Below are 22,016 nucleotides of genomic sequence, written 5' to 3'. Positions count from 1 at the left end.
AAAATAACAGTGATTCACCTTCAGGCTGAAGGACTCAGCTCTTGGTCACTTGTGCTCAGAGCCATCGGGCCCGTCTTGACATCCAGTAAAGCAGCATCAAGAGCACAGGAGGAGGCCGCTCCAGGACCCCACATGGGCTCCTCTCCCTGCACCTGCCATGGCCACTCCCTCTACGTTAGCACCTTCTACTCTTGGCAGAATTCAACCCTTGTCTCTAAAGGGGAAGAGTCATACTAATATTTTTAAATAAAGTACACAAACAGATGTTGTCATTGCTTTTATTACTCATAGTTTAAGCAACATTTTATATATATATATAAAAAATCATTTTTAAAACAACCACGTTTGCTAGAAAAGTCTTTTTTTCCCCTTTGCACCACAGGTTTCTGCACTGCTCCACTGATACCTAGAGTCCTTTATATTAAATATATTATTTATGCAGGCACCAGGCAAAAGCTTAAGAACCTTTGAGTTTCCTACTTATAACTCCCTAAATAAACCCCACCCCTATGATATGGGTTATTAACATTAAAAACACTAGGAAAATACATATTCATTTCACTTTCGCTAAGTCCTTTTTCTCCATTTTCACATGACCAAAGATGTTGGCTTGGTTATGAATTCAGAAGTGCTCCCAGAGTTCTTGATGATGATTCATAGAGAAACCTGAAGCATAAAGAAAGATGATTAACAACAGAAATCAGCGACTAAAATACCCAAACGTACATTTTCACAAAATAAACCTAGAAATATTTTGCAACTGAATACACACTCAGAGAAAGCTGAAATAATCAGTAACTTTCACTAATTAGTTCTCCGAGGTAAGATGGAGTGAGAATCCCCATCACTGGGAAACTGCACTTGGACAGAGCTGTCATCACTGCCTCCGCGGCCAACAGCAGTTCACGGAGTCCCCAAAGCACTCCTCACGCAAACAAAACACCAGGCCAGGTTTTCTATACGTGAACTCTTATTTACTCAGAAGTACTCTCATTTGTGAGGATCTAAACCAGGACTCAGATATAGGGCAGATTCACAAACATGAGAAGTACATTTCACAATCATGGGCTTTATTTCTCTCCACAAAAACACAAGATAAGTGAAAGCAATTTACCCCAAGACTCACTATTACAACGACACTTACTTTTAGACTCACCTCACTTCCCCTGGTCCTCCTCTACACAGCTGTTCCAGGAGAGGCTTGCTCCTCCCTGCCCCGCAGAGCCAGGTTTGGGCTGAGCCCATTCACGACACTCCCCCAAGCCTTGCAAGGAATCTACTTTATGCCAGGAGCCCTCACACGGCAGTCCTCACACGTGCATTTACAAGTGTGTGCTCCCTTCCTCCTCCACCACCTGATAACCAGGAGGGTCCCCAGCACTCAGAGGGGATGCAGGCCCTAAACACAAACACCAGTCTCCATCCCTAGTGACGTCTCAGCTGACTCACTGTTCAGCGAGTGTCTGCCTGGGTCCTGCTCTTTGTGGAGACTAACCCACCACGTAGTCTACAACAGCCCTGTCTCCTATCAGTACAAACAGGGATGTAACCAAATTCTCTACTAGCCTCATTAAAAGAGATCAAAAGAATAAGGTGAAGTTCATCTTAATACATTTTATTTTACTCAATATACTCAAAACATATCAGCCTGTAATCAACATAAAAATAACACTGGCATACTTTACAATGTTTTTTTTCACACTATCTTCAGAACCCAGCGTGCACTTAACACTTAGGTGCATCTCAGGTCAGACTCGCCACGTTTCACGTGTTCAATTTCCACATGCGACAAAGTGGCCACTGCAGGGGCAGCACAAATCTAGAAAGATTTTGAGATTTTTCTCTTTACCCCTGGAATTCCATAATTTTATCCACAGACTTACTCAGGCATGATTTCTTTTCCATTAGTCCCATCCAGGTTTAATGAAATGTGGCGGAAAAAAAAAGAATCTTCAAAATTCCACATTTCTTCATCTCTCTGAAGTTTTCTATTATTTGTTAGATGACTGCTTTTCTTGGGTCTATTTCTCATCTGTCTTTACCCTGTGACTCCTCTTCATCAGTAAGTCTGTGTTCTGAGGTACTCCTCCAACGTGATCTCATTCAGACTGTCTGGAATCTGAGTCTCAACAGTGACAACCTCTGAAGGGCATCAGGGACGTTTTAAATTTAGGGTTTTTCGTTCTACATCATCCTTTTGGGGTATAATTGATTTTTTTCTTTTTTTTTTTTTTTTAAAGATTTTATTTATTTATTTGACAGAGAGAGACAGCCAGCGAGAGAAGGAACACAAGCAGGGGGAGTGGGAGAGGAAGAAGCAGGCTCCCAGCGGAGGAGCCTGATGTGGGGCTCGATCCCAGAACGCTGGGATCACGCCCTGAGCTGAAGGCAGACGCTTAACAACTGAGCCACCCAGGTGCCCCTAATTGATTTTTTCTTTGAAGACTCATATTATTAATTGTCTGACTGGCCCACCACCGTTACTTAGCAATGGCTGTTCTGAATGTTTCTAATTGCTGGGCTACCCTACATGCATGGCTGTTTTGTCTGTGCCCGAAAGACACCTCAGGTACAGGTGGGATGGTGAATGGTGAGAGGCACCAGCCTGTGGAGGCCACCATCTCAGCAGCCAGCTGGAAGGGACAGTGGCAAGCCTTAGCCAAATTACCTCCCTGGGCCAGGGTTCTCATGTGTGTCAAGACGTTTGAACCAAGTAATGTGCTCGCCCACCTGAGCTCTCAAAGCCTTTAAACCTATGTCAGAAGCTGAGTCTTCACCCCATCCACCATCAGGCCCTACTGCCCCGGGAGGCTGTGTTCACGTGCTGAAGAACGTGCAATACAACCACAGCCACAGGATGGGCAGACAAAATCAACTTTCTGGGAAAAACAGTAAGATAAACAATGTCTGTTTTTATTTACATCCAGTTTTAATTTATCTACACCAAGGTCCACTGGGCATTAATGATGATAGAAGCATGCTTCTAAATGAGTGATAAAAAGCATGCAGTCCCAAAATCATTTTAAAAAGACTACTAAAATTTCATGTAGCAGAATAAAATGGTATTATTCATCAATACTTGATAACCAAAAAAAGGTGATTCTGTCAGGGAGAACTCCTTTCCTTCAAGGTCTAATAACAAGGTTTAATGTTGGGGGTTGCATAGGACACTACCAAAGTTGCCTACACATAGGCATAATTAATATTGGCAAGTAATTTGTGATTACAATCCATTTGCTCAGTGGGAAAAATCCATGATATAACCTGAACCATAAGAAATATTTATACTTCTAAAATTTCTAATTATAAATTTATTGCTATTTTCATACTATTTATGAAAGTAATAAATATAATATACTTGGCATTTAAATGCACCAGCACGCTGGAAAATGTATGCCATTCCTCCTGAGAAAATACGTCCAATTTACAGTATGCTATATTAGGTGAGACAATTAAAGTGCAATGAGAAGCATTTTTTATTTAACACCCAACAGACCAGTTAACAAAATACTGACACTGCTAGAGAGAAAAGTAGTGTATTCCTTAAAAAACATTTGCTTCTGGGGCGCCTGGGTGGCTCAGTCGTTAAGCGTCTGCCTTCGGCTCAGGGTGTGATCCTGGCGTTATGGGATCGAGCCCCGCATCAGGCTCCTCTGCTGGGAGCCTGCTTCTTCCTCGCCCACTCCCCCGCTTGTGTTCCCTCTCTCTCTGGCTGTCTGTCTCTCTCTCTCAAATAAACAACAACAACAACAAAAATCTTAAAAAAAAAACAAAGAACAAAAAACATTTGCTTCTGAATTAATGCCCCATTGCCTAAAATATTAACTGGACCAAAGGGTTCCCAGAGTCTTAAAGATGGTAACTTGCGCCTTAATGCCTCTACCCCAACATCAAATCAGTAATATTTTCGAATTTAGTCTTAAATCTTGTCTATTTTCCATTAGATTGATTTTGTTTTAGACACTGGTTTTCTACAGTGTGTTTCTTGCATATTTACAGAGCCCAAGTTTCATGGTCCAGTCCCATTTTCTTTCCCTTTTTTTTTAAAGATTTTATTTATTTGTCAGACAGACAGAGGGAGAGAGAACAAGCAGGGAGAACGGCAGGCAGAGGGAGAGGGAGAAGCAGTCTCCCTGCTGAGCAGGGAGCCCAATGTAGGCTTCAATCCCAGGACCCTGGGATCATGACCTGAGCTGAAGGCAGACACTTCACCGGCTGAGCCACCCAGGCACCCAAGTCCTATTTTCTTAAGATGTTTCCTCCTTAAAGGGAAGAACTCTTTTTGCCATCTGTGTATCAGCTATTAATACCAGCACAGAGCCCAACATGGGGCTCGATCTCACGACTCTGAGATAGTGACCTGAGCTGAAACCAAGAGTAGGATGCTTAACTGACCTCGCCACCCAGGGGCCCCCAGTTTTGAACTTCTGAGGCCTTTTTTTTCTCTCAATATAACTAACGTGATTCCAGTACTCACCTTAAAACTCGGTGCAAGTGGGAATAAAAGAAATTTCTAAGATGGAGCAAATGTCCCTGTTCCCTTACATCTTCACAATAGTACATACATAATACATACATAGTACATACATACCACTCTACACTCAAAAAACTTATCCTTGCAAAGGTTATTTCTAAGAACAAAGAAATCTTGTAAGACGCTTGGACTTCTGGGGCACCTGGGTGGCTCTGTCCGACTCCTGACTGCAGCTCAGGTCATGATCTCAGGGTCATGGGATCAAGCCCCACTTGGGCTCCTGGCTGGGCATGAAGTCTGCTCAAGATTCTCCCTGTCCTCTGCCCCTCCCCCAGCTCACACTCCCTAAATGAACAAATAAATAAAATCTTTTTAAAAAATGCTTGGACTTCTGAGGTTGCTATATCCTATGAAAATAACTTACCATTTATATAGGTTGTAATTCTGATGTGCCTGGTAAAAATATTTACACTGCCATGTGTTTTCTGAAATACAAACACTCCTCATTTCCTCCAACTCAGAAGATCATTTCCCTCTTCCCTGTAAGTGTCTAGAAATAAACAAGCTCATAAAACCTAAGAGACTTTTGGGTTTCTCCTTCAAATATACAGTTGCAAACCAACTTTATTAAAACCGCCTGGTAAATATTCAATACTTTTTAGGATGAAGTATATAATTGAACCCATTCCCTTTGCTCTCAACCAAGGTCATGCAAACCCCTACCTACTCTAGTGCTCGAGTCAATGCCCTGGTCTTTGGGGGCTTTCTCTTCCCCATTCTGGCCACTGTAGAGACCACAGGCTTTGTGGTGCCAGGTTCCCACAAGGCCCAGCCTTCTCCAGGAGACCCTGACAGTAAAAGCGGCACCTCAGGCCGCTGCCCCTATCGGGCCCCCCCGGGCAGCTGTCCAGCCAGCAGCTACCTCACTGGAACAGCACACGGAAGCTCACAGCATTGGCAGAGGGCTCCAGCTTTGCTTCCAGCAGCTCGCCGGCATCTCCCCTGTCCCATGGAGACTGGATGCCCAGTGAGTCCCATCAGAAGGCCACAGGACTTTTCCATCTATGGGACAGTCTCAGCTCTGGGGTGTACATTCTCCCTAGGAGCAGAGTTGCTCCTCGCATCTGCCTTTCCTCTCTACTTTGGAGTTTGTTTTAACCCTCACTAGCCGATAATCCGTTTACACCAACACCCTGATAAGAATTATTGACATTGAGATTTTCCTGTCCTCGTCATTGTGTGGTTTCTGTCTTCTGACTGGAATGCCACAAACACTCAGGAAACACTTGCTAAAGGAGGCTGGTACAGTTGTCTTAATACCAGACAAAATAGACTTTCTAAGTAAAGCATTAATAGAAATAAAGAGAGACCCTTCCTAAAAATAAAATGGTCAATTCATCAAGAAGATATAGGAGTTCTAAATTCATATGCACCTAATATCAGGATCAGAAAAGATGAAGCAAAACCCCTCTTATCAGAAATGCACAGATCCAGTAGGCAGAAAATCATTAAGAACACAGTTGAACTCAACAGCACCATCAATCGACTGCACATAATAACAATAGTGTATAAAATATTTACCATGACCAACTGGGATTTATTCCAGGTGTGCAAGTCTGGTTCAACATTCAAAAACCACTTAGTGTAATCCATCACACCAACAGACTCAAGAAGAAACAGCATATGATCACATCAGTAGATGCAGAAAAAGCATCTGACTAAATCCAACACCCACTTATGATAAAAAGTCTCTGTAAACTAGGAATGGAAGGGAACTTCCTCAACGTGATGAGGGACATCCACAAGATATCGGCAGCTCATGTCTACTTAACAGTGAGAAACCAGAAGTTTCCCCACTAAGATCAGGAACAAGGCAAGGGTGCCCCCCTCATCAAACCGCACTGCAAGTCCCAGCTAATGCAGTGAGCAAAGGAAAGGAAAGGTACACAGGGAAGAAAGAGATAAAACAGTCTCTATTCATGAAGGAGCAATTTAAGGTTTTTGAAGCCTTTCTGCAAAGGAGAAAGTAGCTAAGAAAAGTGGCTTCTTTCCTAGGCGTACATAAAACTATTACCTAGTTCAGAGCTCTGTAACACTTAACCTTATGAAGTTCACAAAACAGCAAGAAAAACACTGCTTTTGAGGTTGATCTGAAAATCAAACACAGATAATAACAGAGTCTACAGGAAGTTGCACAGCATGTCAGACGCCAAACCTAACAACAAAGGCAGTCGGCCGGGGGAGCCCAGTGAACACCTTCCTCAGAGCAGTCCCCGTGGCAGCAACGAACCACCCAGGAAGCAAGAAACGACCAATATTTCCTCAAAAGTCTGGAGGAAACTTTCTCATCCTCATTGTGGATGCCTGGGGACTGGGCAATTATGTCTTAGAAATTTGAAGCCTATGGTTTCAAAAACATAGCAAACCACCCAAAATAATCTGTCTAGTTTTAAAAGCATATAAAATAAGTTTGTATGCCTTTACTTTTCTGGAGTTGAATTTACCAGATGACAATTTTGTTTTTGTTTTTGAAAACAAATTAGGGAGTAAATTAAACATATGCTCAAGGGGTTTTCCAACAGAGATGTTTCTGTGCTTACAAGCCTGTTTTCTCACTGCCTGGCTGTAAGTAGCAGCAATGAGAACAGGCTCTAAGATGTACCCACGGAGAACCCACAGCTCTCAGAAAAGTCCATCTGGAGCACATCTAGCGCTTTACCTCTCCGTGCTGTCCTCATCCAGAGTGATTTCCATGAATGTCTTTAGTTTTCTGTGAACAGTGGCTGCAACATCCTTCACTTTTGAACTCCTCTGCTTACCTAGGGGAAAGTTCCAGTAAAGACAGAGAAAAGATTTTAACATGCCACTGCAGTGTTAGAGCAAGCATACTCTGCGATCAATGTGGGCACAAGTTCAATAAGACGGAGCCTCCCCACCCTTCGAGTTAATCTAGCCATTGACCTGTGCAAAGGTAATCGTCCCCTGACAGGGATGTGAGAAGATCAAGCAGACATTTTTGGAAGCACCTCATTAGCTCTGAGGGACAGCTCCAGTGGGTATGACCCGTTATGTCTGTGCTATCAGAGACCCGATCCTGACCTATACCTCCATCACACATAACAACCACAATGCCTCAGTGTCATCATCGTGTGGCACAAATTTAAGTACCTGTTAAGTACTAGGTGCCCATTAGCACCCTACCTCCCACCCTCACTCTTTCACGTGGGGAATGTCCCCTCATTCTCCAGACCACAACTCAGGTGACAGTCCCTTAGAGAAGTCTTTTCTGATGTCCAGCGTGGGTAACAATAGTCACAAATTATTATCCTAAACCCGTAGATGCGCCATGCATTAGGGCTTATGGGGAGAGCTTGTTTCAATAGGAGCACTCTTTCTCTATAATACATCTTAGAAAATGATTTCAACATTAGTAAACCTGAGTAAAAAATAGAAAGGTTAACAGTAGTATGCAGGGACATTACTGCATTTTATACTGAGGTGAGCCTTTTATAGGTATCTTCATTTTTCCGGTACTACTTCAACTGGCTGGGATAGTCAGAACACACAAGTATAAGGCTTAAGTAGAAAAGAAGATACATTAAGTATTAACATCAAAAACACACCATCATTAGCAAAAATAAATTTAGATTTTTAAGCACAGGTAACACATGACAAATCAATAGAAATTCAATTCTGAAGCACAGAGAGGGACACGTAATAGATCTAGTGGGGGAAGGTGAAAAGTGGACAGGACTGGTTTCCAGGCTAGTGCAGGGTCAGCTGGGCAGAGGGAGCCCAGCAGACGGCGTGTGCTGCAAGAGCTGGGGGAGCCTGAGTGGCAGGGGACATGGAAACATGGAACTGAGTTCCCAAACATCCCGTAACACTTCTGTATGAGATCACATCCAGCAATATCCCAGACAGTAGGAGAGAAAGTTTAACCAACCTTTATTCATAACCAAAATAATGTGCATAACAGCTGTGAGACACACAATGCCTTCAATATCATCAGAAGTAACACACGCCTTTAATTCATCTAAAAATGACCTGCAAGAAAAAGTTAATAAACATCTGGAATTATTCTACAGTATATATCCTAATACTTTATAGAGAGACTAAGCTAACCATGATTCCTCAACCACCATGAATTCTGGCTTTCAGGTAGTGGAACCTGATTAAACTGCTCTCATACTTTCCACTATAAGCATGCCAAATCGCAGCACAGGCAAGATATTAGCATCAGATGTTGCTAGAAAGAGAAGAGGGACGTTCTGGTAATTGAGAAAAACTACTGTGTATACCCACAATGCACACACAAAAAATTCAGTATCACTGAAAAATAACTCATGGCTGCTAAATATGATGCTTTAACGTTTTCATTGACTCTATGTACTGCTGCCATCCCTCCGGTATCCGACGACGCGAACGCTTTGCTGCGCACTCCACCAGTCCTGTGCGTGCCACAATAAACCCCGGGCTTCAGCCGAGTGACACAGGGACAGCAGCGTGCCCCAAGAGACCACCTGGCATTGAACCCAGGCAGGTGCTCAGAGCATACTTAATAGGAAGTATTTTACTACACAGTGACATTTTAAATGTTTCCCTCTAGCTGAATTTTAGTTATGATAAGCACAACTGGGGACTTTTCGGATGGATGTATTTGAAAGAAAGTTACAGTTTCTCTTTGTGGAAGTATAATACAAAATTTTAAAATAATGCAAATATTTTTAATTGCTGACGAGAGAAAACTCTACGAAACATTTTTCTCATGAAAAAAAAAGCACCTTTGAGAAATTTTGAGAGCTGAAGGAATACAGCAAAATTTACTGAGAGCTTCCAGTCACAAGGAGAATCTCAAGACAGTAAAGAGAACACGGTTACCTGATCACATCCAGAGACTTCATTATTATTCCTATTAAACACCTTGAAAATGGTGGGAGGTCTGAAAGAACCTCGGGGGTGGTGAGCTCTTCTACATTAGAAACCTAAAAAGAAGTTCCAAATCAGTAATTTCTAAATTGAGACTGAGATAGGGCTAATAACTCATTTTATACTGCTATGGGTTTTCAACCAGAAACTCAAAAGAATAGGTTTTATTAACTGCTGAAATGTCTACAATAATTACAATTAATCTATTATTGTAGAAGTGAAAAGATACACACACTCAACAAATCTTTTGTCAGACACCCTTTAATGCGGTAGCACTTTCTGTAAATAATGGGTTTTTATGCAAGGCTAACTGGCTATTCTTAACACCCAGGAACAGGTTTTCTCAGTCTCAGCATGACCGACATCCTGGACCGAACAATTCCTTGCTGTACCACTGGGTGCTGAGCAGCGTCCTTGACCTCCACCCAGCAGATCCCAGAGGTGCCCCCTCCCCAGCACTGCCAGTGTCCTCTGGAGAACCTCCCACAGTGCAGTAACATTGGTCTGGACCCATGTCAGGGGCTCCACCTGGATCTATGCCCCTCATCACCAACCTTACAAGTTTAGAGTCATCCATTAGTGGCAAATGAACGCCACATGCAAATGGCTCCTTGGAAAATCTAAATCCAGGACCCTGCTCTGGAAGGGGTGGGGGCCGGGGGGGGGTATGTCTTTGTTTCCTGATCCCACCCCCCATCTCCTCCCCACTCCGTCCCACCTTCATACATCCCACACTGTCTCTCGCCTACTTCTCAGCCATCAGGGGACTCAACTCAGGTGTAACTGTACAGTACTTCTAAACAGCCTTCCCATATGCCCTCTGGAGGGTTCACAACACTAATTTGGATATTGAAGTCCAATCATCATTATGTTTGAAATAGCTCTGCTTCTCATTAAAATGCTTTACACCTTAAATGTTATGATGCATTTCTGATATAGACAAATGATTATTGACTGGTCAAAATAAAAATGTATCTTGGGGCGACTGGGTGGCTCAGTCAGTGAAGTGTCCCACTCTTGGTTTCGGCTCAGGTCATGATCTCGGGGTCGTAGACCCACGTCGGGCTCTGCACTCAGTGCGGAGTCTGCTTCAGATTCTCTCTCCCCCTCCCTCCTGCTCACACTCTCTCTCAAATGAATAAATAAAATCTTTTATAGCAGTCAGATACAGAACAACGGCACGGAGTAGGAGAATGCTACTCGGAAGAACGTTCTTACGACTCTCACGACGCACAGACACACCGTAGCTTCTCAGGGAGACTGATGAGTTAGATACGCGCACTAAAATCTCCAGAGAAACCACTACAGCAATTACACAAAGGACAGAATAAAGTCAACAGAGAAGATAAAATGGAACAGGACAAACACCTGATTCATCAAGAAACGGCAGGAAAAGAAGAAAAGTAAGCGGACTAATAGAAAACAAACATCAAAATGGTCAAATTAAATCCAAACATATCAATGATTTCATTAAAATCAAATGGGCTAAGCACCCCAAGTAAAAGGCAGAGATTATAAGACTAGACCCCCCCCCAAAAAAGGCCTGCCCATGTGGTAATTATAAAAAAACACTTTGAACACATAGAAAAACACGTTGAAAGTAAAAGCCGTCTCTTGAACTATCAGACAGCCAATGCATCAAAAAGACACAGCAGTCCTGAGTGTGTATGCACCTGACCACAAACTCCTACATCCATGGGAACCAACGGAAAGAGACAAGGCCACCAGTGTGCCGCACTTGCATTCATGGAACAAGCAGACAAATCAGTGAGGAGACAGAAGACAGGTCGGCAAATATGTTCTATAAAGTAGTAAAATACACCAGCTTTGTGGGCAGAACAGTCTGTCAGGGCTACTCAGCCACAGAAAATACGTAAATGGTGGGTGTGGCTGTGCTTAAACACAAGTTCCTTTACAAAAACAGACGGTGAGTCAGGGTTGCCCCACAGGCCACTAGCTGATTTATGTACAGTGGTTAGCTATAAAGCTCAATGGAGTAAATAAATTCTAGCTCTTATTCCATGTGTAATCTCGTTACTAGTTTCCTAAACCAAGCTTTAAGCTTTAAGGAGGGCCTTAAATTCTATTAATGTTTTAGGAATTTACTTGGCTGTTCTTCATGGTCTTAAGGTACAGAATTTATATTACACAATGCCACTGACTGTCAGACTGCCTCTTTTCATACTAAGAAAATCTATCACACCTTTCTATCTCTTAAGTCACTACTCTGGAGTGCCTCTTCCCTCAATGCCTCAAGGATCTCACTGGAGAAACAAGTTTCTGTTTGGCCTGAATTACCATCCTGGTGATGTTGATCTTTACACAAGTAGGCTAATTGTTAAAACTATGCCACTGCTAGGAGAACAGCCAGTCCTATACCGAGTAAGAATGAATAAGTTATCCGTTTAACCTGGTATCAGAAGTTCAAATTTTCTACGCTTAGACATGAAAAAGAAACGTAAGGCCTATACTCCAGCAAGGCTGTCAGACGCGAACTACCCCGAACAGCACTGCCAGCGCCATCCTGCATCCCGCTCCCCACTGACCACGGCTGCTTTCGCCTTGTCAGGAGAGCGAGTCTTAAGAAATATATCAACTCACGTAGATATCTAAAATGCAGGAAGGAAAAAAAAAGTTCACGATGGAAGGACTTGCTGGGTCTTAATCAAAAGGGCAACATCCTTAACAAAATTCCCCAGTAGTCACATGACTTGAGTCACCAGCCAGCTATGAACTGTGGGGGGCCGTGGCTGGCCAAGCAGGACACCTACTAAACTCTGAGTTCTTAAAAAACACTTGGGAAAACATGACAATGTGCTACCAGTAGAGAAGAGCGTGTTGTACAGTCAAAAGCAGACATGGTGGTTCCCGGACGAACAGACCTCACCTTTCGTAGCTGGTGACTTATCTCCACCACAGATGCAGCAATCACAGTTGAGAGCACCCCCCGGTGGACGGGCGTGTCCACGTGCCAAGACTGAACAGTCATTATAAATTCATGAAGAGAACTCTGAACTGAATAAAGAAGCTACAAAAAAACACACGTCATTTTTTAGTGGTTAATATAAAAGGCACTTTGCAGGAGAAGTATCCCGACTGTCCTCCCCAGGGTTTCAGGAATCCCGATCTTGTTTGCCCTTTACCGACGCCCAATCCTTCCCAAACCCCCAAGAAGAGAAGTCCCAATACTATAAATAAAGAAAAGATGAAGAAATACCACTGACAATAAAAGAAGACCAAGAAGCCATGTGTTTTGAAAGAAGTTGCACAGCCAATGGTAAAAGATTTGGTAAGAAAATAAAAGATTCTGGTACAAACTGAATTATCATACACTTGAACTGACTCATCAAAAACAGAAACATTTCAAATTAACTCAAAGATGAACTGACAAGCTAGGGCAAACATGGCCAACAACCTCCAATCACCTTCTATCACTAAGAACAGAAAAAAATTGAGTCTTCAATGTTTCATAAACATCCTCCCACTTAAGCATTTTTTAAAGCTTCATCTTAAAAAAAATAGCTAATTTGCATTTTTTAAACCACTGCTGAGGAAAAAAAGCATGGCCCCCTCTGATGACAGTATGATTTTAGAAGTAAAGCAAATGTGGCACATGGGTCAGTATTTCCCACATGAACTGGCCACTCAGAAATCCCACTTCACAGGAGCTTTTATCAACAAGGGAACCACGGCCCCTCTGGCTCTGTGACTCTCACTCCCAATGAGGGGGAAGTTAACATGTGGTGAGAGAGTAGCCTAGGATGGAAATTATTATCTCCCCTTGTCATCTGCAAATAATCAAAATCAGCATTCTCAAAAGTATATTTTAGTTGGAAAATTCTATGAAATAACAATTGGGCATTCACAAGCTGGTTGTAATCAATTATGTTTCCTGTCCTGCCAGGCAGAAGACTCTTGCTGCTGGCCTGTTGACCTGGGCTCAATAAAACCTGTTCCAAGACTAAGGGTCAAAGGTGGGTTCTTGGCCTTCTTGCCCCAGGTGCAGACAGCACCACCTCTCTGCCTGCGCCACGCTCTGAAGATGATCAGCAAGCACCACTTCAAGGACAGCACCTGTAATTATCCCCCATACAGAAGTGCCCCCACCCAACAGCCCAACGGCACAAGCGAGTGCTAGCTGAGCCTGTGTGTGAGGTGACGCATCCCCATGCACCCTTGTCTGCTGGGTGAGCACTGTCTGTCTAACGACTGACAGCCCATCCTGGAAACGCGTCAGTACCCGTAGGCCTTCTTCTGGTTGCTTCCTGAAGCTCCGTGCCATACATTCCAACAGTTTCTGAAATACTTTCTGGACCATATCAAACAGTGTTGCAACTTCTTCGTCTGAGTCTGGTTTCTGCATCAAGGAACTTCCAGTTATCTCTTTCAGAATGCCAAGAAGTAATGACACATAAAAGAAGCCCTTCACTAGAAAGAATATTAGAAAAATCAGTTATCTAACCATAAAATTTAGCTGAAATTATTACATTTTTCACACATGTGTATTATGGTAACTGGAAAGAAATTACTACTGGCAAGCCAATACCAGATTGATCAGAATAATCTAAATTTTAACACAAATAAATTTAAAAATAAATAAATAAAAATTTAAAACTTGCTCCTTCTAAATATAACACCAACACCTTCAACAACAGTAGCAGTATATTTAACTTGATCACTAAGAACTGGGCTCACCACACATGTGGACAATGCGGCCCCTCAAACATGTGGATTAGAGAACATGTCTCATTTTCTCACATAATGGCAACTTTAACACCAGTTCTCCCGTCACAAGTCTGAGGATGACCCAAGAGCTTTCAAAAAATGATTTACAAATGTCCCAGGCCAACTCTGCTAAATTTCTAACATTTTGTAGTTTATCGTTGTCTTTCTCTTCTGAATCACTTCCTTTACTGTACTGCATTAATGGTAAAGTGTTGGGGCGCCTCAGTGGCTCAGATGGTTAAGCATCTGCCTTCAGCTCAGGTGATGATCTCCAGGTCCTGGGATTGAGGCCCGTGTTGGGCTCCTGGCTCAGAAGGGAGTCTGCTTCTCCCTCTGCCTCTCCCCCTGCTCATGCTCTGCGTATCTTTCTATCTCAAATGAATAAATAAAATCTTTTTAAAAAATAATAACTTGGCAAAGCATTTTCCATATGTGAGCCTAATCCTACAGTCCATCCTAGAGATCTTGAATTTTCATTTCAGTTTCTATCCTACCTTGATTTTAAGTTGAGTTATAAGAATAGAGCTGGCGGAGGGTGTGTGTGTGGTGCCTGGGTGGCTCAGCCGCTTAAGGATCCGACTTTTAATTTCCACTCAGGTCATGATCTCATTATTGTAAGATCAAGCCCCACACTGGGCTCCACACTGGGGGTGTGGAGACTACTTGGGATTCTCTCTCTGTGCCCCTCCCCCTCCCCCCTCCCCCACCCCTCACATGTTCTCTCCCTCAAATAAATAAATAAATCTTAAAACAAAACAAACAAACAAAAACAAACAAAACCCACAGCAAGGGGTCTTACCCTTCAGGAAGCTTCTCAAGCATCCTCACTGTTTCTTACTTCTCTCTGGACCCTAACGCTGCCTGACACTCACTGACCACCTTTTTGAGGTCTGTGTGCTGTGAGTGCCTCCCCATTTAGACAGCATGCTCTCCCTGGGCAGGAGCCATGCTGAATGATTCTTTCTTGTATACGTTTAAAAATATACACTACATAAACACACAAACAATATACTACATAAACACATATATAAACTATAAAAATGTATATATTTTTAAAACTTGTCATATGGGAAAACACAGAAATAATGTTCCCCATTAATAGACTATTATCTAGATGACACAGAGGTATGACCTCTTTGACCTTATAAAGGAATCATATGACCTTACACAGGAGATGGACCTGGGCATAGCATGCAAAGAACCTCAGTTTATAAAACAAATTAATAAGATACAGTAAGCTCTGCTTGAGACAGAGATAAGAAACTAACCGCAAACCCAAATTTACCTGCTAAAGTAAGTAAAATAACTGGTCATGTCCCAGTCGAGTTTACCCCTCAAAAGGTCTATGGCACTACCAGAATCAACAAAGTTTCTAAAATCACTGCAAAAATAATAGAACTTTCAACAAATGAATGTCTTTTATTTAAAAGGCAGAGGGGCACACACTCTCCACACAGGCAAGTCACTTCAGTAGAACAGGCAGTAAAGAATGCTAGGCTCTGAAATCGAAGTACGGACAGCTCAGAGGAGGCCCATGTGCTGAAGACGAAAGGCCCAGCAAACAAGAGCGCTGCCCTTTTTCATCCATCCTCAAGGTCACAGTGCATGGGGGAACCACACACTTAGCTGGTATCTTTAATTACTGACAAAACTCGAAAAAGCTAAAAACCTTAATTCAAAGCTATTTCATTGTATTCAAGCAGTATGTGCCTTATAACCAAATATAGATAGACGGTGGTTAAGTAAAATACAACACATTACTAAAGATAAGCCAGAATTCACAACTACACAGAACAGACGACCCTGACTTTGGAAGACCCTGCTTCTCTAGAGGGAATCGGTCCAAAGCAACTGTTGGGAGTGGCGTCAGTCTGCCAGGGACGGCATCTGCAAACAAGCAGCAGCTCACTACCCCAGCCCACGGCAGCAGCTACAGGGAAGCAGCGCAGCATGGGGTTCCAGGGACCCCGTCCTCCTCTGGCTCTGGCTCAGCTTGCCATGTTTTCCTCCCTGCAAGTCCCTCTGGCCCAGCTCCCCCAGGCTCAATGCCAGAGGCCCATCCACCTTTCAATTAAGACAAACCCCAAGGTTTACTGTACTTACTCTTTATTTGCTAGAAATGTAACCTCCCTTTTTAAATGGGCTGATTACTTTCTGGAGGATGACCACCTCCTAGTGCTCCGGCACACAGCACTGTCTTAACCACCTGCCCCAGACTGTCTTTTTCCACAGGCCCTGTTACCGTGTGGTCCCTGATTTTGCAGAACACATGGTGGTTTTTCAAAACGTACATACTGCATTATAGCTGAAACACCTGCACTTGTACGAGCTTAGATTTCTACATTTGGGTTGTGTGTAGGGACTCAGCTCTACTCAAGGACCCCTCCTCTAGAATATGGCCTTCAGCGTGGAGATGCCGTATTATAATATTAATAACATAAATGTGATTGGTTTTAGAATCAAGAAGTTTTATCAGAACTCTTTCAAGTAGAGCAAAAAGCCCCGTGAACAACAGACTCTGGGTATATCTCGCTAAGTTGCTAAGTATAATCCTATTTGTGACAGGGTTCCAAAGGATGGCCACAGCTGATTCTCCCCTGGAGCCTCTAACTGTTGGAATGTATAAATGCAAAGATCATTTCAGTTTGGGTCAGGTAAAGTCAGCTGCTTACGGCCTTATTTTTGGGGAACAGATACTTCTATGTAATGAAACTAGCAACATCACACATCTAAAATTCTGGTTAACTCCTTGGAAGTATAAGTTTTACAAATACTAAAAGTAGAGTCAGTCCTTAGGAGAAAATAATTCCTAAATGCTAAATGAAGTTTTAAAAAATACAAATCATTTTTCATTGTTTCAAAGATTAAACTTAGGTTAAAAATGTTTTTGCAACAGAAAGTAAAAGTAATAAAGGATTCTACAAAGAAAAGCCAGATTTTGAAACAAATAGTATTTATTCTAGTTAACGTTCAGTCTTTACCTGTGGGCATTTAAAACAACTCATACACAGTGTTGCTTATAGTACAGGTTAATTTCAAGAAACACAGACTTGAAACGGCAGAGCAGAGTGGCTGGCACCCAAGCACCGACCCCACCGGCAGACCCCCAAGTCGGCCTGCATGACAACATTTAATGTCACCAGGGACTCACTGCAAACTTAACTGGGACTCACTGACTCTATGTCCAAATCTTAATGTGAATCTACAAATCATAGTTATTTTCAATGTCTTCTGGCAGATATATAGGCTTAAAGAAATTTAAATATTGAATTTTCGGGTTTCTAATATAGATCCCAGAAACACCCAGATGTAGTGTCAGGATATACAGTGAGAGCAGTTCAGAAACAGTTCTATACCCAGGGGATGGTGGGCGAGGAGGGGTGGGGGTCCTAAGCCAGCAGTACTCTCCCCAGCCAAACTATGATGAGAGGCAGGGGAGAAAGCCCGCCTCACTGCCCCACTCTTCACGCCATCATGTGATGGGGCTGTGAGAATCTGGCCCTGGGGCCTCTGGTCAGGCCACTCAGGTAATCACACAGCCCAGTTCCACCCAGACCACCTGGAAGGAGGCCGACCTCTCGCTCACTCACTCCACACATTTAACACAGTGCCTAGTATGCAGCAAGCACAGACCCAAGGTATTAGTTACTGCAGGTTCCACTGTCACCCTGTCCTTGGGGGGACAGCAACTTCCCAGCGCTCCTGACGGGGGCATGAAACAACCCGACTTACACTCCCCATGAGGTGAGCAGAGAGGCTCGGGGCTGCCACTGCACTAGCCCACCACACGGCAAAGTCACCTGACAACCAGGAAACCACTGGGGGAATCCGTGAAAGAAGCTCTGGACTCAGGCACATCTGACACCAGAAACACCTTTGAACTTCCTAGCTGCATCCGCCTATAAATTCCTTTTTTGGTATGAGCTAGTTTGTTACATATCTGTCACCTGAAAGCAAGAGTCCCAATCAGCAAAGGGAGGGAGGGTGAGAGGGACTGGTTTGATTATTAATTGCTCTAAAAGAGTCTTTTTTTTTTTTTTAAGATTTTATTTATTTGACAGAGAGAGAGAGAGAGCCAGCAAGAGAGGGAACACAGGCAGGGGGAGTGGGAGAGGAAGAAGCAGGCTCTCAGCAGAGCGTGGAGCCCAATGTGGGGCTCGATCCCAGGACCCTAGGATCATGCCCTGACCCGAAGGCAGACGCTTAAAGACTGAGCCACCAGGCGCCCCACTAAAAGAGTCTTTTGATGAAAGAAGTATACCTGTTTGCATGATTCGGAGACTCCATTGTAAAAGTTGTATCTGAAACTTACAATCACCAAGGCCAACCATCACAACATCCTTACATACCGTCAGGTAGGTCTGTAAGAGACACAGATGTGCTGGTGTGATTTACCAAGAAACTGAGAGCCAAAAAAGGAAAATAAATCCAGCCTGGTAAAGCTTCTAATATCTGATTGCACTACTAATTATCTCCTAAAGCAAATGTTTATAAAGATGTTTTACAAAGGAATTTCCAAAAAGATACATTAGTTCTCATTTTTTTCCCCATAAGAAATCTGGAAGCCCATTTTATGTCATCCCACGAACATTAGTGAAAACCTATTACATGAAGGTGTAAAATGCCATAAAAACTATGCGGTTTACGTTTTGGGAAAACACAAACTCTGGATGTTGAAATGACGCCATACTGAAGAAGAGCAACACGACGGTCCAAAGTTACAACTTTAAAACAGGAAATAAAATCTGGGAGCACATCACAAACTGGGTGAAGAGAAGGTTTGCATGTTGTCAGACTTCTAACCTGGATGATTTGCTGATAAACAACCCTATGAAGCTTCAGATATTCTTCTTCTTGATCTTGGATAAAAGACAGAACTTTGTTTTCTAACCAAAACCCAGTGTCTTCCAAAATGGACAGGTAAACTTTCCCTTCTGAGCAGAACTGTCCAACAACAGAGAGACACATTAGTAATGGAACCAGCTTTGCCAACGTGCTTCTATTCGGTCGCACAGCCAGGGACAGACCCACCTGGTGCTGAAGATGAATACTCAGCCGGCAGTGGAGGCTGAAGGCTCGCAGGGCCATCGCCTCATTAAAGTTGTGAGGTTTCCCACCTGGCAACTGCAAAATTGATTCCAGATCCGCCTGCAAAATAAAAAAATCTGTGGCCATGTTCCAACTACTATGTCACCAGCACACCATGTACGGTGAGGACTATCTGAGGAACCTGACAAACAGCGACACTGGAGGGTAACACCTGAACAGTGGAGGTGATTTAATAACACAACAAAACTGTCTGAGAAATGTAGTTTTCCCTTCCTCTTCCCCCAACAGATCCTCCCTTCTATGTTCTTCATTTACTTAATTTAGATAGTTTTGTTTTGAATTTTTATTTAAATTCTAGTTAGGTAACACATAGCGCAATATTGGTTTCAGGAGCAGATCCTCCCTTCTAAAGGACAAGATAAAAACTCCTAACAGTCACTGCTCAAGAAACTGTCAGGTCAACCACACAAAGCATTTGCCCCTGGGGCAAACTGTGACCTGCTCCCAGGCAGGGGGCTATAAGCAGAGACCAACAAAGGAAAGAGAAAGAAGGGCAGTCCTCCTGAGAACAAGAATGAGAACGAGAATGATGCTCTCACCACCTAGGCAGGGCCAGAGCCTCAGCTTGCCCACAGCTCCCTCACCGTGTATCCTAAAAGGAGGAGTGCCTTAGCGTTGGGAAACGTTTGGTTGTCACGTGGAGAGGCAGGAGGTCCCACCAGCATTAGTAGGTAGGGATATGATCTGTGCCTCCACTAGCAAAGCCTGAAGGAGAATGCACCCACCCATCTTTCCCAGAACCCCAGAGAGCCCTACTTTGGAGAGCAGCACAGCCAGTGCACAGCTTAGCCCATGGACAAAATCCCAGCACTTCCTACCCACGCCCCGCCACCAGCCCTGGCCCATTTCCTCCCCTGGAAGGTTGTGCACCTCCTTCTCCTCCTTCAGACCTTTCCCTCCCCTTCCCCATCTGATGCTGGTGCTAAGCACTGGAGGCTCTGCCTTTGGCATGACCAAACTCAGCAGCAGTCACAGAGGCTATCTCTGAGGGCTGGCCCTGGAGGAGATGGCCAGAGAGCCAGTAAGGAAGAAGGAAATGCTGAATTCAGAGGAAACACCCTCCAAGATTCCTAGAAAAGCTTGCCAAGGACTGTGAGGAGAAGCTAGTATTCCCGTATCACTGCCTGAGGAATACACGAAGAGAAGTGTAGGAAGAAGTCTTCCTACAGACTGGTGTGTTCGGAGAAAGAAGGCTATCCACGGGCCCGAAAACTGTAACCTGGCTCCCCTTTTGCCCCGCCAGTTATTCACCTGGGTGTCCTGTTCTTGTCTGCAAATTGAAGGAATGGGTTAGATAACTCTCAGCTCCTTTTCAGCCAGAAAAATTTTATACTCTAAATATGAAAAATTTAGATCTTATTTTGTCACTCGTACTAATTACATGGACTCACTCAACTTTCATAATGTCCGTATCTGTTCTGTAAAGTTACCTTTGACATTTCAAGTGCTTTCAAAAGGTGGTTAAGTTTCTTCTGCGGAGCAGAGAGCAGGCACTGTCGATTCTTTGGGTGGGTCAGCAAATACTCTATGTAAACCAGGGCCAATTCAGGTTTTACTGGGCGTGGGTCATGGATCTGCACCTTCCGTTTAGATGCTGAGTTACTCTGAAAGAACAGACCAATGAACTGACAGTTAAAACACATGTTCTGGGGCCCCTGGGTGGCTCAGTCGTTAAGCATCTGCCTTCCGCTCAGGGCGTGATCCCGGCGTTCTGGGATCGAGCCCCGCATCAGGCTCCTCTGCTGGAAGCCTGCTTCTTCCTCTCCCACTCCCCCTGCCTGTGTTCCCTCTCTCGCTGGCTGTCTGTCTCTGTCAAATAAATTTAAAAAATCTTTAAAAAACAAAAAACAAAAAACACTCATGTTCTGGGCCGCCTAGCTGGCTCAGTCAGTTAAGTGTCTGCCTTTGGCTCAGGTCATGATCTCAGAGTCCTGGATCAAGCCCCGCATCGGGCTCACTGCTCCAAGAGGGGTATGCTTCTCCCTCTGCTCCTCACCCCACTCATTCACTCTCTGTCTCTCAAATGAATAAATAAGATCTTAAAAAAAATAATAAAACAGGGATGCCTGGGTGGTTCAGTCGGTTAAGCATGATCCCAGGGTCCTGGGATCGAGGTCCACATGAAGCTCCTTGCTCAGCGGGGAGCCTGCTTCTCCCTCCACCTGCTGCTCCTCCTGCTTATGCTCTCTCTCTCTGACAAATAAATAAATACAATCTTAAAAAAAAAACCCACATGTTCTCAGGAAAGCATATGATTTCTAATACACACGTATCTTCATTCAGCAATTTTAAAGAAACATGACAGAAATATACCTTGCTCTGGGGCTGTTCTTCTGGCAGCCAGTCACAGATGAGTTCCAGAATGTGTCCCACTTGTCCCCAGGAGCAGAGACAGTCCAACAAAGTACAATAACGCTTGTCTGCTGCTCCCTCCTCTTGGTTTCTTAATGTGGAAATCACACCGCAGCTGAAAATGTCAAATATAAAATCAGATCTAACATTTCAGTAACAGTTTCCCACTTCTCAAAAAGGTGAAAAAAAGGGGCGCCTGGGTGGCACAGTGGTTAAGCGTCTGCCTTCGGCTCAGGGCGTGATCCCGGTGTTATGGGATCGAGCCCCACATCAGGCTCCTCTGCTATGAGCCTGCTTCTTCCTCTCCCACTCCCCCTGCTTGTGTTCCCTCTCTCGCTGGCTGTCTCTATCTCTGTCAAATAAATAAATAAAATCTTAAAAAAAAAAAAAAAGGTGAAAAAAAATTAGGAAGCCAAAAACTGAGGGT

The 22,016-nt window shown here is 43.6% G+C and overlaps 1 protein-coding gene across 2 annotated transcripts in view; it reads right to left on the bottom strand.

Moving 5' to 3' along the window:
* Positions 1–264: 264 nt before the first annotated feature.
* The window catches only part of NCAPG2 (non-SMC condensin II complex subunit G2), a 64,202-nt gene continuing 42,450 nt past the window's right edge, over positions 265–22,016 (bottom strand). For both annotated transcript variants that reach the window (XM_040643747.1, XM_040643748.1), the window contains exons 19-29: positions 21,551–21,704; positions 20,668–20,841; positions 19,160–19,276; positions 18,932–19,072; positions 18,390–18,489; positions 13,644–13,831; positions 12,291–12,431; positions 9,356–9,459; positions 8,421–8,521; positions 7,194–7,293; positions 265–666 (exon numbers count right to left, since the gene is read on the bottom strand). In XM_040643747.1, coding sequence (XP_040499681.1) covers positions 615–666; positions 7,194–7,293; positions 8,421–8,521; positions 9,356–9,459; positions 12,291–12,431; positions 13,644–13,831; positions 18,390–18,489; positions 18,932–19,072; positions 19,160–19,276; positions 20,668–20,841; positions 21,551–21,704 — 1,372 coding nt within the window. In that variant the 3' untranslated portion in view covers positions 265–614. The remainder of the gene's footprint in view (positions 667–7,193; positions 7,294–8,420; positions 8,522–9,355; positions 9,460–12,290; positions 12,432–13,643; positions 13,832–18,389; positions 18,490–18,931; positions 19,073–19,159; positions 19,277–20,667; positions 20,842–21,550; positions 21,705–22,016) is intronic.

Source organism: Ursus maritimus, unplaced genomic scaffold, assembly GCF_017311325.1.
Source record: "Ursus maritimus isolate PB19 unplaced genomic scaffold, ASM1731132v1 scaffold_3, whole genome shotgun sequence".
NCBI classification, from domain to species: domain Eukaryota; kingdom Metazoa; phylum Chordata; class Mammalia; order Carnivora; family Ursidae; genus Ursus; species Ursus maritimus.
Note: the sequence above shows the minus strand (reverse complement) of the source record. Positions and strands in the feature narration are given on the sequence as shown.